General features: G+C 34.0%; 1 protein-coding gene across 1 annotated transcript; it reads right to left on the bottom strand.

Moving 5' to 3' along the window:
* Positions 1-1,327: 1,327 nt before the first annotated feature.
* LOC123541024 (uncharacterized) lies at positions 1,328-16,230 on the bottom strand. Its single transcript, XM_045326369.2, has 20 exons — positions 15,071-16,230; positions 14,002-14,216; positions 13,319-13,735; positions 12,652-12,709; positions 12,130-12,385; positions 11,758-11,885; positions 10,691-10,764; positions 10,142-10,276; positions 9,723-9,902; positions 8,514-8,704; positions 7,439-7,777; positions 6,995-7,130; positions 6,543-6,757; positions 6,317-6,398; positions 5,297-6,063; positions 4,655-4,757; positions 3,499-3,689; positions 2,846-3,043; positions 2,089-2,279; positions 1,328-1,549 (listed from the first exon to the last, which is right to left on the bottom strand). Exons 1-19 carry the CDS (start codon positions 15,260-15,262, stop codon positions 2,152-2,154), a joined length of 4,005 nt encoding a protein of 1,334 aa, XP_045182304.2. The 5' UTR covers positions 15,263-16,230; the 3' UTR covers positions 1,328-1,549; positions 2,089-2,151.
* Between the last annotated feature and the right edge of the window lie 32 nt (positions 16,231-16,262).

Genomic DNA, 16,262 nt, shown 5'->3' with positions numbered 1-16,262 from the left:
TCGGTCAGGACGTCTATGCCATGTATCAAATATAAAAATACTAGGGAATTCGAGAATATTCTGATTAATGAAGAGGAGGAACCTGGATATCAGGCAGGTAGGATTTGTTTAGTGAGGTGTTGTACGAGAATTCCTGGAAAAGGATAAACACCAAAGTTGATTTGTTCAAATGTTTCCGGATCAGTAAAATGTGAATGTAGATCTACTTATCTTTGTTTCAAATATATTTTATTTTGAAATAAGATAACATACAGGTGAAATATTATAATTAAACAACTTTAGGTGATATATTATAATCATAACAATTTCATGTCAAATATTGTATAGACAAAAATGTCAAGGGGAAATATTACAATCATAACAGTTATAATCATAAGAACTCTGTGAGAAACATTATAATCAAAACAACCTCATGTGAAGTATTATAATAATAACAATTCCAGGTGAAATATTATAATTATAACAACTCTAGGTTCATTCTTATAATCATAACAACTCCAGGTTCATTATTATAACCATAACAACTCCAGGTCAAATATTATAATCATAACAACTCAAGGTTCATTATTATCATCATAACAACGCTATGTGAAGTATAAAAATCAAAACAACTCCAAGCTGTATCATATTTCAAAAATATTTGGTATCAAAAGGAATTGTGCGATTGTTCATTTACGCCTTGTCAGTTGTCATCTTTTAACAAATTATCGAATAAAGGGTTTTTCACACCATTCGAATTCATGCTTTACAGCTGAAACTGTCTATAAAGACTGGCACTGGGAGAGAAAAACATTGTTTTTTAATGGCAGTCGGTCTTTATTCTCGGGTTAGATACACTGTAAATGTTAAAGTAGGAAACCAAACCAGTGGTGTTTTAAACCAGGTGGTCCCTGTTCAGATGTTTGACTGTATATCATTTACAAGTGTTTTTATGACTAAATATATTTTTGTACGGTGAGGATTGTACTAGACATAAAGTGATATATATATTGCACTAAGTTCTTTGGTTTATACAAGCTAAGTAACAAAACAAATTTGTCCCGCACTATAGCATTTAGCTATAAGTATGAAAAGTTACAGGCATAGTTCAGACCTTTGTATCCTTCTGAAGATGTAAACATTTTAATCATCAGAAAAATTAATATTTAAGTACAGGTAAATTATAATCTGCCTTGCGAATGAAAACAAACTGACTTAGAGTTTTGTGCATTAGCATATGTATAATGTGAATGTTTGCAATAATTCTTCCAAAGTACATTAAGAACAATGGTATTTCCTACAGTTTCTTCACCCATTCCATCTCCCAGTTTCTTACATCAAGTTTTGCTTGATTTCTGGATTGACTTCTTTCTGCGCTTCGTTTAAGTCTATGTTCATATATTGTGTAAACACTAAAAGGTGCAATAGAAAGCCGGGACACATCACTGCAAACTGTCCCAGCCCAGATTTCTATCTTTCTCTGTATCGTCGCCATCACAGAGTCTTTATTTACTTCACCGCTTACGTGAAATTCAACATGACTTACGTTCTTGTTATAGACCATTGCCACCTGGAAAGAAAAAACAATCAATAACGGTATCATTTTATGTACTGAAATGGTATAATGAAATTAAAAACAAATGTATTATTGTAAATTATCCTATTGTAAATCAAACAACACCTCGCATGCTGAAGAGTACAAACTTCTGAATAACAATTTAAGGACTTCCAGTTAATCAGTCTGGAGAAGCAAACGTACAATAAGCCACTGAAATACGTGAAAGCACCTTCTCCTCATTCTCCTGTGTGTTGTTATACTTGAAGTTATTAACTAAGTCTGTATGGTACTGACTGATTAAAAGGTATAGATTGTGAGCTGCTTTAACAAGCACCATGCGTCAAACGTAAGAAAATAGTGAACTGATATAAATTTTTCAGCGGTGTAAACATTTTACAAGAAGGTGTTTACTCAATTATGTAGAGTAGCTTTTGCACATACATGTTCCTACTTTATCACGGAGACAAAATCCAAAAACTCAACATTTGGCATAAGTGGTCAAAAACTATAAAATTGTGTAGTCCAGTGATATAGTGACATGTTACGCTCACCTTGAGAACATTTCTAATCCGGGAAATGTCTCCTAGCGTGTCTATATAAACCTTCACTATTCCCTACGTGTGCATGGCAAGCTCTTGTCCTACAAGTTCCAATAACGGACTAGGATTGTCCTCATTGTTAAACAGTCTCTCTTCAACACTGTTTTCACTGTTCACACGGTATGTGGCTGTTATCAATGGCACTTGTAACGAGAACATACAAATATGTAAGTCATTAATTGGCAACGATTTTACTACATATTTGTTACATCTTTTGTGTAGCCCAACAAACTAGTTATGCACAAGTTTAAGTTCATACTATGTAACTGTACAAAATTAGGTACAGCATATTTTCCCATTCTTCCGTACTATCTGCGTATTACCGTAGATATACTACGAATTCAACTGTATCATAAGATATGGCCTACTGTTACTAGTTTTCAAATTGTGAAAGAAACATATATTTTAATATTTTATTGTATGTGTCAGACTAAAACATACATATAAGTGACAGCTGTTTCTTCACACATAACTTGAACGCATATATGTGGTATATGTTTTTATCGTTCAATACATTGATCTGCGAAATAAAGAACAGTAATATTGTCTTTTAAAGACTTCATTCTAATGCAAACCAAACATTTTGTAAGTTTCATGTTTAAAGTAATGCCATATTTTCGTAATAAATATTGTTAGACGTAGCGTTACAACTTGATATTTAATGGCTGGTTTTCCTTAAAAATAAGATAAAACTACAATAAAACCATACTTAGTAAAGAATACAATTGTGTATTTTCAACACAAATATTTCCGTCATGACAAGCCAGTGAGTGGACGGTAGACTGAGGATTGTCTGGATTGAAGAAAGACGTCTTGTTGGTCATCTCTCTGAAAGGACTGCTGGCTCTAGACAGATACTTCTCTATCATTTTTGAGCATACACGCACCTTTTGGTCCCACATCGGCCCTGGTAATAAAAGACTGTGTTACAAATTAGATGTCTAATCAATACACGCATGCCCCACCCTACCGCTTAGATCAGTTGGGAGAGTGTAGATCTACAGAACGCGGAGTGGAGTCATGATTTCGACGTGTATGTTCTCCAAGACGATTTGATAAAACACATTGTTTCTAAAATCCTTCCTTTTTCACCTCCAATTCATATGGAGAAAGTACTGGTAAAGAATACAGGAACACTGTCAGGTTAACTGCCCCGCTGTTACATAACTGGAATACTATTTAAAAAAAGGCGTTTAACCTAAAACAAACAAACAAATACACTAATGTATTTCTATTTTAATGAAATGTGAATTAGTAATAATTTATAATAAAACGCTTTGCAAAGTTCGTATGCAGTAATAGAGACAAAAACATTTCCTGTATTGTAGAAATGCATTTTCAATAGATTATTGGACTTATCACCTGTTCCAGGACAGCCACCACAAGCATCCACTACACATGCGTTGATTTCATCAATTATATCTCTTTTTGGCAACCGATCTGATCCCGCAGCAGACGTTAGTCGATCTTGGAGCTTAGAAGCTTGTTCCAGCAAATACGGCCTTGTCGTTTTACAAAATTCAGAAACACCTGATCCAGTCTTAGTACACTGACTACAAGTATAGAAAATTCCTTTTCCAATTAAAGACTTACATATTTTAATTTCATATATCGAGGGCTTGGTGCAAAACTATTGTAAGTGTATATAAATAAAGAACAAGATACAATAGTTTTGCACCAAGCCCTCGATATGTTATTTGTTATTTTCATCTTAGAAACGGTGCAGTTACTGATACGCTTAAAGCTTCCGTGCAGTAACAATTAAATACTGATTGATGTTGTAGATATATACTGAATAAAACCGCTAACCATACATTTGTCAATCTAATTGCCTATTGTTAATAATTACTAGAAGTACAGTTCATACATTTATTAATAAATTATCAAAATTTAAAAAATATGGAATTACGACAGAAAAGGTCTTAAAATCGAAATACATTTAATATATCGCAAACACTGATTTGCTCTTGAATAAAATCATTATCGTTTAGATCTGTATTATTATATCATTCGTACTGTGCCCGTGTGATATATTTCCTTCGTATTTTAAACTGCAAACAATGATTTTATTTAATGACTGTTGGTGATATATGGTTCTTAAATAATGTTTATAAATTTTTGAGATTTAAGTGGGTTGAAGTCGAATAACATGTAAATTCATATGACGGCATTGTTTGGTTTTGTTGATATTTTTGACATGTTATCAGCAACACATGGTTACAAACCTACATTTAATCTGAAGAAAAATACTTCAACAGAGTTTCCAAGACAATGGCAAAAAATAAATGTGGGTTAACTGTTTTGTTTAGTATATTTTCACATCTTTCACTAAACTAGTTTTTATAAGATAAAGGCTATTAACGTTTAATATAGAAAATCCTCAGCAGATGCATTCACACACTACGGTTTAATTATGCATTTACTAACTAAAAGAACTAAAAACATACACACACAATACTGTTTATACACTCCGACGTTCTTCTTTGAATTTACATAAATATATAGTTATTAAACTTACGGCGGGTGTCCGAATTGGAAGGACAGATACGGTTTGTCTGCACTGACCATAGAAGCAATAGAACAGGCTGACGAACGATGTATTGGTGCAATCAATGGTCCTCCTGTCAAAGGCGAATTAAATCTAATCACATAAACATACAATTGCATGATATTATTACATTGTGTCATCTGACTAAATCAAACTGAGTCTACTATTATTTTGTTTGTCGCATTTTCTTTTGCTTCCAAAGGATCCTGTTAAAGCTATTAAGTGATCGTCTTTCACTAAAATATTGGTAGGTGATACTTACTTCAAATGTATAAAAAACTCATCAAATATTTTAACTTTACTAAGTATATAAATTAAGTTTGCATATATAAAGCTACATTTATAATTAAAATGTCACGAAGCAACAGCTGATTTTATAAAAACAGCCAGTGTGCTTATCTGAACATGTCTACAGTGTGTACTATTTTAAACCTAATGCATTGTACACATGAATTTTACATAAACAATATAAAGTAATTATTCATGTTTTTATATATAAAATTTGGATCTAATATACCTTAAAGACTTTATTAACTTCTATAACAGCAATCTTTTTAGTGCAGTGTGTCGGCTGCAAGGTTGCGCTTCCGTGAAACGAAAATGACCATTTACCTTTATTGACTGTATCAGACGCTTTTTGTAGTTCTGTGTATACGGCGCCACCACCGCTATTCCAGACATGTATAAGAGTTGTTTCATTACCCGCCATGACTGGTCTAACATCAATATATAAGCTGTCAACATGACAACCTATCCCTATGCACCTTTGTTGTTGTTGTAGAAGAGGCTGACATTTCCTTATTAAAGATTTACCAAGTTTGACAAGATCGTTACTGTTGGTTGAACTTCCAAAATTAATACGAGCTGCCTGACCAGACCGGTGCCTTACTTTTTCTTCAGGATGTTTCGTATCTAAGTTTTTCATATTCTTGGAGCGGGGAATGTAACCAGAGCCGGGAACAATCTCTACTTTGCGTCCAGCTTCCTCTGAAACCTCTTCTAAACATTCCACTAGTGCTGCATCAAGCCTGAAATCGCGGCGAGATTTATCTTTGAAGTCTGATATAGTGTAGTATTTAGAAACAGAAATCTTGTCATCATGACCATCAAATAATGAGGGTTGTCGCGCTTCGTTGGCTAATTCTAGTGGATAGCCGTACTCTAAGGTTAGATTATGCGGCGCTTGGACAGACAAGAGTCCCCTTCCATTAGGAAAGTATGTTTTACTTTCAAGATAACCATCTTGGCGTCGGACAAACACATCTACAAAATCTGATGACGTATAGCTGACGTAATCAAAACCTGCACACAGTGCTGCGTTCATTAGAAGATTCATTTTTGACGGAATGTTAGACGAAGTTAAAGTTATTCTCGCAGCTCTGAAATTAGAATTAACGAACATAATTTTCATGTGCCTAAAGTAAATGTATTCTTAAACGTATCGTTTCATGATTTAACAAAACAACAGACTCCCTGGTACTGTAATGAAAATTTTAAAATGTTTTAATGACTTAAAACATCTATTTAGTAAAACTTACAGTAAATATTTACAAAACGTATATATCATTACTTTATAAAGAACATGATGATATCTGCACGTAAGAAGCGCATCGGTATCTTTAGTGTACCTACCTTCCTTCGAGGAATAGGGGATTCGAAATATGATTGCCAGTGTCATTTGTCTCCACAACCAATGCCTTCTCAACTTGCAAATCTATGTGCAAAAGAAATCTGTATCATTGACACACTTAAATTGTAAAGCAACACTTTACTATCATTTGCAAAAAGAACGTACATATTTCTCCGAAACAGGAGAAAGTATCAAATGTTCGCATAATGACTGTACTAAAATATCTACCTATAGAATTCCGTCTTGCAATATTAGCCAGTTTACGTAATCTTAGTGCCAATCTTGGGGACATTATTCGTGTTATACAACTGTCCCATGTTAGAGCATGACCATCTGAGGAAGAATGATTGCATGAATTACACGTCCTCAATGCACTTCCACACCAATCTGTTTGTTGTCCTTCTGGTTTAAAGCTTATGTCATTGAACGGATATTCGTACAAGCTGCAAGATATTAAACCCGTTTTATTTACAGAATTAATATAATTATACACAATAAGCATACAAATCTATAGATGAGACATCGTTAATGATGTCAGTAACAAGTTTCAATTTAATAACAACACCAACAATGCAAAAATATACACTACATTTTCAAACCTGTTAAAGTGCATCACAGATATCTTCAAGAAACATACTGAATGAACATAAAATAAATTGTACAGCAGTGATAATGTGTACCTTTGATTAACATCAGGGTTAAGAAAGTGTAATCTGCCAGTCGGCGGCCCGCACCATGACTCTATTGTTCGACCAAATGGATAACTATCACCAACCTTGTACAACACTCTGGCTTGGCAGTCTATATTTCTGCTACCTGTTTATAGTAAACCTGATATACGAAGAACGTTTATTGTGGTGTATATTCTAAACAAAAGATATCAGATAAATATTAACTGTTGGTTTTCAACGTACCCCATAACAAAACAAACAACAACAACAAAAAAAAAACGAACAAAAAAGAAAAACAAAACAATATAATGATTATAGTTTTTTTACGTTTCACCCCAGAAGTTTCACACAACGGTTTAGTGTAACCGTTGTGCAAACCCATGGTGCCTAATTATCAGCAACAATTTAGTATTTGAAGGTAGAGACTGTATAAACATGAATACGCTTTTGTACCAGCAGACTGGATAGCTCTGTCAAAAATGCGTCTCTGGTCAATTAGGTTTGACAGGACTGAGATCACTGTCTCACTTGTCTCATTTTTCACACCAACTTCAATAACCAATTGTCCCGTCTGATTTTTGATGGCAACATAGTCAAATCCTGAACATACAGCCAACTGGCCTAGGCGTCTGAATTTATTCAAGTTGTTGCTCAAAGTAAAGGACGTATGGGTGGTGGAGGAATTAACGTTTGTTAGCGCTAGTGTCATTGCGCGGCCATCTCTATATGGCGATGTCATATTGTGTCGGAAATGTGGAGATTCGTCTAAGCCTTCAACAACTACCAGGTGTCCTGTCAGAAGAAAATATAATTATTTGGTAAACAACAGTGAAATGTTGGTATACAGTGGTATGGGGACGAGGAAATCAAGTTGATAATCGTTAAGTGTTAGTTACAGAAAATACCTTGCATAAGACATTTTTTAAGAATATCTTATATTGACATATTGCTCAAACTAAAACTATCGTTATATGGGATATCAAAGTGGAATTTTGGTCAAAAATAGTATCCTGATAATCCAAGAAACCATATTTCTCACATTTATTGACATGCTATTATAGCTACAATGAAGGTTAATTTCATACTACAACGCGCTTGTGCAATTCCGCAATTGTGCTAACCTGACCTACGCATGTCAGGTTAGGAGAATCCCTGAAAATTGCTGTATGAATTCAATATTCCACAATTCTGTTTTATTTTGCTTTCTTTTACCAATGACAAAATATAATAATGATGGTCTAATGGTCAAATTTTTGGACTGCAAGACTTGTCACATGTATTCGCGATTTGATATATAGTCATAAAGCGATTTTCATAGCAGTATTGTATTCAATGAAATGACCTCTTTCTATTTCGTCAAATAGTATAACTATCTCTTAGAAATACATGCATATTCTTGGGTATCTAACAATTTATTACAGATTTTTACGTTTTCAGCTTATTGTATTAGTCTCCTTTTTAAGTAATAGTGTGCAAATTTGAGTCAATTTGTTTACGAGTAAAATAATCTAGCCTTTGAAATACTAACTGTCTTGCCATTCTGTTTGTGCCAGTCTCTGCAGTCGAGCTAATTTTGTGGCCATTGTCAATGTAACCAACCGCGCAGAACACAATGTCGACACATTACCAGTATAATCATCACATGACTCTACTCCATCGCTGCTGACATTGTTGTTTGCCATTGAAAATATCATGAAATTTCCTCTCAGACCTCTGAAGCTACAAGCAAAGATAACGTTTGTTTGAATACGTATTATCAATCGTCTGGATGTCAAATACAAAATTTACAAGTGTTTGTTAAGCCAGTAAGAACAAATAATTATGCTTAACGGTTACGATGTTTTGTTCTTTTAATCTTATTTTTCCTTCTCTTGAGAAGGAACACTTAGAATTTGTAAGTCACACTTGACTGAGCAACGGACCTCGAAAGCTGTTGTCATTAGAAGCTGGCCAATCAAACTCCGTGACCTTAGAAATAACCTCTGACGTTAAAGTTAAAATAAATTTTTCCTAATTGAGGCGACTCTCGGGCTGAACGCACTCCGCGGATTACATATTAGTAAACCCGAGGATGGTAAAGTGGCTTTGTTGAAGCATGCCAAACGTCTTATTTGTCACAAACATTAACATACATCGTTACCTTCGAATGCATGGTCAATATGTGAAAACGAACCCCATTGCGACTAATTGTGCGCAACAAATTCACGCATCGAACGGTACACTACATGTGGACATGGACTGACCGGGTCAATATGTATAGCCGGTGCTTCTTAATTGCCGTATTTACTCAACTGAAAGTGGTAACGGATTTACTTTGTTGTTGGATTTAACAACTTACATTAGCGTAAATACTTTGGAAATAGCGGACTTGACATTTTAGGCAGTACAAAAACAACATAGTTCTTTTACAATTTTTTTTGTATTTTGATACAGAAATAAACGCATCTTTGGTGTAAAATGTAACACCCCCGTTGGCGCTTAAACGGGGGGATACGGACTGTCAATAAGGTAGAATTGTCTTGTCCTTGTGTCCAGTCCTGGGGTTCCACACACTGATGACCAATATTTAAAACAAACATTGCAACCAAAATTTTACAAGATGAACATTATATATTTATATAGATGTGCCCTAAAAAGAACATTTGCTATGCTTTAACTTGTTTATGTCTGCTTTGGATTTCGCAGTTCAGTAACGTCTAATTAGATAAAAAGTCATTGCAAAACTTTTGTAACTTACTGTTTGGAAAACAGACTGTGATTCCTGTCTAAATTTAAACTGCTTGTTCCCAGAACGTCTTCCATATCAGCCGGATAACCAGTCATCGATGGGCCGACACAGCGTGCCTTACATTCGTGTACTAATGCACCGGAAGTCATCGACATATGTTTTTCATAGCCACTCGCTAAATACTTATTCCTGTAGTAGATGGAGCGTTTTAAATACTGTAAACATATAAATAATTTTTCGATGTGGTTAAAACAAAGTTTTGATCATTGTACTCGACTTCTAAAATTTTGTGTTATAAAAAAGTTTTACATGTACATGTAACTATGTTTTATTTGAACATTTCAATACGACTTCCATAAAACATTTTCCATTTTGAAAGAAGAACCAAATAACACGTGAATCAGAAGAGAAACCTGTAAATTATTTACCAAATTTCTTTTCCGAATGCCTGGACATGAAAGTATGCGTCCTGAATGCTGAAATTTCCAACTACAACAACGTCGGAACTATGACACTTTCCAAAGTAATCCGAATGTACAATATTGCTCACGTCTGGCTCTAACCTAAATCAATGCAAATACTGACATTCTAGAATGGCAAATTGTATTAAAATGCTGTAAAATCTAGTGACACATTAACCCAGATAAGCGAAAAAATAAATTTATCAAATTCCCAAAAGTTTGACCCTAAACATATGTATACTTGTTAATGGCAGATTGAGTAAAAAAAAATTTTAAGAAAAGATCAGCTGGTTAGGTCTACCTACGGGCGAACAAACATGTTGTAATAATTTGTACCAATAGATAATTTGATAACGCTGTTTTGGGTAAATGACCGAAACCGTTTGACCCGTTGAGAATAAAGGCGTGACAACATTCCTAAACTAGTATTAATAGTTATAATATGATACAAGTTAAAAAAATATTAACCTGTCGTAAATTCAATATTAATGAAGAAAATCCACTTGCGTAACTTACGTGATATCTGTTTGCGGCGAAAGCGATATTGATACATCTTTGCCAGACCAAATCAAAGATGCATTAAATCCCATCTGCAGAAAAATGACATTGTACAGATGAACAATTAAAACAACAAAACAAACAGAAAGTGGGTCTTTTTTTGAGTGTGAATTGTTTGTTTGAGACTATAGTAAGTAACAAAATAAAGTGTCAGAGTAAAAAAAGAAAAGTAAATTGAAATGTTTTATACGGTTCTATGATTATGTACGTTTAGGATACAAACTTATTGTTTTAGATTTGGTCACCCCGAGCGCTCATTCATTAAACATAGATTTTTCCATATTTTTTTTAAATTTTAAAACATAAAGCATGGCTCATCTCTAGTGTGCGGGATATGTTTGATATCTAATTTAAGCTGCGACATTCAGGTGATAGATCTAGGATCATCATACCACGCCTGTCCAAATACAAAATTAACTAGAGTGCACGACATCTTGTCTCGAGCGCACGATATTCTATTTCGCACGCTCGACATTTTATTTCGAGTGCACGACGTCGTACCGCGAGTGCACAACATCATATTTCGAGTGCATGACATATTATTTCGAGCGCATGACATCATATTTTGACCGCCCGACATCTTATCTCGAGCGCACTTTATAATATTTCGAAAGCACATCTTATCTCGAGCACACGTCATCTTATTTTGAGCGCGTGACATCATATTTCGACCGCCCGACAACATATCCCGAGCGCACTACATATTTTCGACCGCTGGACATCTTATTCAGAGCGCACTGCATATTATTTCGGAAGCACATCTTATCTCGAGCACAGGACATGTTATTTCGAGCGAATGGCATTTTAGCTGATAATAGTTAACAAGATGTTACACACGTCACCGACACCGACGCCGACGCCAGGCGTATCACAATAGCTCTGGTGATTTTAGTCTCAGCGAGCTAAAAACATAATTAAGAAATGTTGTGCTATTTGATATAGGAGATATTATATACAAACTAGAAACATGAAAGGTAAGCATAATTGAAATTTTCTATTGCTTTAAGAAAATCTGAAACTATTACCCTGTGTTTGAAACTAGTCTTGACATCAGCAAATGATGGTAGCATTGAATGACTTTCTGATGGTACCACTGTCCAGTTAGATACGCTGACATCGCCCCAAATCGGCGTTTGCGACGTCATCGTTTGGGCTACAAAAAAGCTTTGCGCAATAATGCCTTAACATTTTTGGACTTGTAATAGTTACAGTATAGCTCAGGAAAATGCATGCGTTGTTTTCTATATTATATTGTGTTTCCAGTATTAAATATGAATGAAAATCAAAGATTCAGCTTTAAAAACCCAAGTTAAAAGATCAATTAAAAAACGTTATTGTTTTGAACATATTTTAATTCATTTCGTATTTACATTTGAATTACTTATTTAACTACGTACACATTACATACGACCCTTTCGTGGTGTATCTATTCCTGAGCACAGATGGCCCACTAACCGCAGCATGTATGTCGGCGAAAATGTCCATGTCGTAGCTAAGAAGAAGCTCTACTGGCGGGAGTCCCGGTACAACAGCTAATGGTATCCGCAGCAATTCCTTCGGTTGTGTTTTCCAAAATAATCTACTACCATTTATAGTCATCTCTTCACGAAATCTAAGAGCGAAATCTGTATGCATCTGTGTCTTTGTTTCTACCTAAGATGTTACCAGTTTATTTTGAAATATATATGTATAGGTACACATTGCATCTGTTAATGATTGATTGTTAAATAGTTTAAAAACACTGGCCAAAACATGAATTCCTAGAAAATTGTTACTTCATTTATTATTGTTTTGTATATATTTATTAGACTGCGTAAAAGTGTAAATAAAATTTTGCATATAACAGACATTTTTACAGTTTTATTCCAAACATAGTGTATGTAAAATGTGTTTTTAAAACTATCTGAAGATTAGTTTACCTGTGAAATGTATTGCTTTAAAACTGGTTTATTATCAACCTTTTCAATTTTAAGGTCGCTGAAACAAAAATAACGTACAAATAAAATCAGGATTAAGAGCATGATAAAAAATAAGTGTATGATTTTTAAGTTCAACAGTTTTTAGCTCAGTATTGTATAACAGTTATAAGACGAGAGTTCTACGTATTAAGAACAAAGGTAGAAATTTATTGGCCCAAGCATTATCATATACTTCAAAATAAGAGAGTTAACCAAAAGAGTCATATCATGACTATTTATTGCACTGACGGACCGGAAAAGTAACAACACTGAGTCGTGACTTCAGTTGTAACAACGAGCGGGGCCTCTTTAAGTTCAGTGAAATAAAAAAAAAATTGCGGGAAGCCATCAATGTATACCCGTGTTAAGCTCAATACATTGTGGCAGTTTTCCTCGCAGTGACTGATGTGTACCAAAGCTACGCATTCGTCATTCAACGACTATTTTGAGAGCTGTCAACTTTCTTCTGCTCACCATATTATTAACTTGTACTCTTTACGGTTTTTACCTTATTATTTTTATATTCAGTTATTTGATACAATTTATCAAAAGATTCTAAAATAAAACTCTCATGTACTAGAATAAGGCACTATGCTATTTATTATTTTCTTTTAACAAAACAACTCACAATGTGTACTTTAGACTTGCCACCGAGAAGCAGGATAAACAGTCCAAGCTAAAATAATCTGGAACCTTCAGCAAATCCTTAATTCCCATAGCACCTGTTGATACATGCATCTCCTTAGAACCATTCATCCGCTTTAATGAAAACTGGAAGGACTCTTTGTGGTTGCGTGCATCGTAGTTAAACGGAACAAACATTGATACATTCTTATGCCAGTCTATTCTATTCAATATATCAGTCAACATGTTAGAGGTGCCCCTTTTCGTTCTCTCTAATTTACGTTCATGAAAGACCGTCTTTCCCTTTCCATTTGGTTTCTTCTTCCTGGCATTCCTGCGTGTCTTTGACGAAATAGACTTGTTTGGTAGCGTCGGGTCAAAGTGGAAATGAATAGAAGCCTCTTCAAGCAAATCGAAAGGACTAAAATTTTGAATTAATATCTCATAAATCGTTAGAGTCGAATTTAAATTCATCTGGTTAAATTATTAGTATTGTCAGGTAACTTAAACATTGTAAACTTTTAATCATTACAAAACAAGCCTTTATTTTTTCTGAAAATACAATAAACACATTTAAAATAATGTAAAGGTTATATCTATAGTCATGTGAGTGATAATTGTACGATTAATGCTTTACTTTTTGTATTTCTAACAACACTTAAAATGGTTTGAAGTATTCTTCATTACCCGACATGTCCTATCACTAAATCAAGGCGGTCAGGTTTTGGACGGAATACGTCACGGATTCTGGCATAAATCCCTTCATGATGTCCGCCAGCTTCTTTTGACAGTGCGCATGCCCACTCAGAACCTCCCAATACAATCTGCCCAGGTCTCCAGGTCGGAATTGCAACATTTTCTTTGAAGGCAATTAGTATTTTATCATGCCGACATAGTAGTCTCTGATTAAAAGAACAACACAGTAAATAACAACGTTTATTCATTTTAAGACAATGATGGAAAATCTGTCTATTTTCCTTATATTAATAAGTGCCCGGATTGCTAAATTGTTCAGAAAGGTACCCTTTATATAATTTTTACATTCGCCCTTTTCTTTTCCATTGAAACTTATGACGTTAATATTGTATGAACAACAAAGGAAAGGCCTAAAAGTTACGACAACGATGCTTAGTGATAATGGGCCGCTGTTTTGATGAACGTTCCTTAGGTGACGCCGCAGTTGTTCCGTCTGGTGAACAGAATGACCAGGAAGCTCATTTTATTCAGTGTTTAATGCAACAAAATGTGTGCACTTTTATAATACAACCTTGTTAACAAATGGAAAGAAAATATAGTGCAAATGTAAGAAATGAATCTTTTTTTTTAGTTCATGCGAAATGAATCGGCAAATTAAACATGACTCGCTAGCGCAATTCATGGATTTGCCGATCCTATTCTGTCGTTCATTCACATGAACTCCAGAAACATATTTTATTTCTTAATTAAGGTTTCGTTTTTGAAAATATAATTTTCAGTTTCCGAAATATGTTTTAAACTAAGCAAGCTTAGTTGCGTCATCATATGAAAATAATTAAAACAACAAAGTAGTTTTTAACTGGCCAGTCTATTTCAAATTTGACCATTTTTTACTATTTTCGAAGAAAATGTACCATGTTTAACGAAAAGGGACTCTATAATTTACGATAATTTATAACGCATTTGTTTACTACCTTTTTATTCTTATAAAAGTTAGAATTTGTTCTGTAATAATCTTCCTAAAACAGTGTAGTAATAATGATAAAGTTAAAATATTTACTTTAATTCCCATTTCGTCGTCAAGGTGTATTATATCTGAAAACCGTCCATGACTGTTGAGCTTGAATCGACCAATGTTGTTGTCTGTCACATGTATCTCGTGGTTAAACGTCTTTCTTGTTCCAAAGCATAAATCGGCATTATTCGCGATATAAACTAGCATTATTACAACTTGAAAATATATGTACGCCATTTTGATTATCAGTAAATGCAACTGATTTGCAAAACTTTACCTCATTTTTGTTTGTTACGAAAAGTTTAGCGACGACACCGATAATGAAAAAGTAGTCCCGACTGGTTTACGCGCAGTGATACCACATTTATATTATCAATCTACGCATGCGTCATTTATATTGATATTTTGGCAGTAAGTGTGATTTCAGTGTGCTTTTTATACCTCCTACTTGAGTTTGAAGCTTTGAATTGACAAGTTTAAGATTAAGCTGATTTTTAATCAAATAAATACTTGATACCCAGGATCTTTTATCAGACAAAATTGCAAATCACTTTACAGTACAAACAATACTGAGTTTTAATTTTTCATTACGTACTTAAAAGTACGCACTCAAAGACATTTAAAACATATTTTACATCAAGAATAATCTTAAATACGTGCATGACTCAGGTTTGATATGTCCACTTGTGATAAAGTACATACTTGAAATATGCATTCATAGACAATTTAATCCTTTTCTGACATAAACTACAATATCAGATAAGACAGCATTTGGTTTCATATAAAAACTATTCCATTTTCTTACTGCTTTCATGATGAAGAGACTGCAGGCACAACAACGTCCTTCAAATGTATGATTTGAATTTAAAGAAAAACACGAAATGAACTGCATCCAACACAGGCTATTCAAGATCATATTATTGGTAAAGAATGCTTTCTATTATTAAAAAAAACAAATACAATTTCACATCTGTTTCTGTAGGCTATGGTTTTTAAGAAATGTTAATTATAACATAATTATGCTTTAAAGAATGAAAATAGGAAATTTGAATTTGGAATATGAAAAACGATGTTGAAAAGATTAACATTAGGGTGTTTTTGCTTTTCGACTTCCTATTATGTTTCGAAAAATCTATACATAAGCAAATAGATTTCATGAGTAATTCTGTTTTTAAGTATATAAACGTGAAAACTTCTGCGGGGTTTCAAATATAAGTATTTGTCATCAGTTTATAGA

Source organism: Mercenaria mercenaria, chromosome 16 (genome assembly GCF_021730395.1).
Source record: "Mercenaria mercenaria strain notata chromosome 16, MADL_Memer_1, whole genome shotgun sequence".
Classification (NCBI taxonomy): domain Eukaryota; kingdom Metazoa; phylum Mollusca; class Bivalvia; order Venerida; family Veneridae; genus Mercenaria; species Mercenaria mercenaria.
Note: the sequence above shows the minus strand (reverse complement) of the source record. Positions and strands in the feature narration are given on the sequence as shown.

Bases quoted from the DNA above. Each gene is read 5' to 3' on its own strand.
- LOC123541024 (XM_045326369.2), bottom strand. From the start codon at position 15,262: ATGGCGTACATATATTTTCAAGTTGTAATAATGCTAGTTTATATCGCG. The intron at 10,765-11,757 runs GTAATAGTTTCA...ATTTTTCTGCAG, and splicing joins AGACTAGTTTCAAACACAGG to ATGGGATTTAATGCATCTTT. The intron at 6,064-6,316 runs GTAGGTACACTA...TTCTAATTTCAG, and splicing joins CCCCTATTCCTCGAAGGAAG to AGCTGCGAGAATAACTTTAA.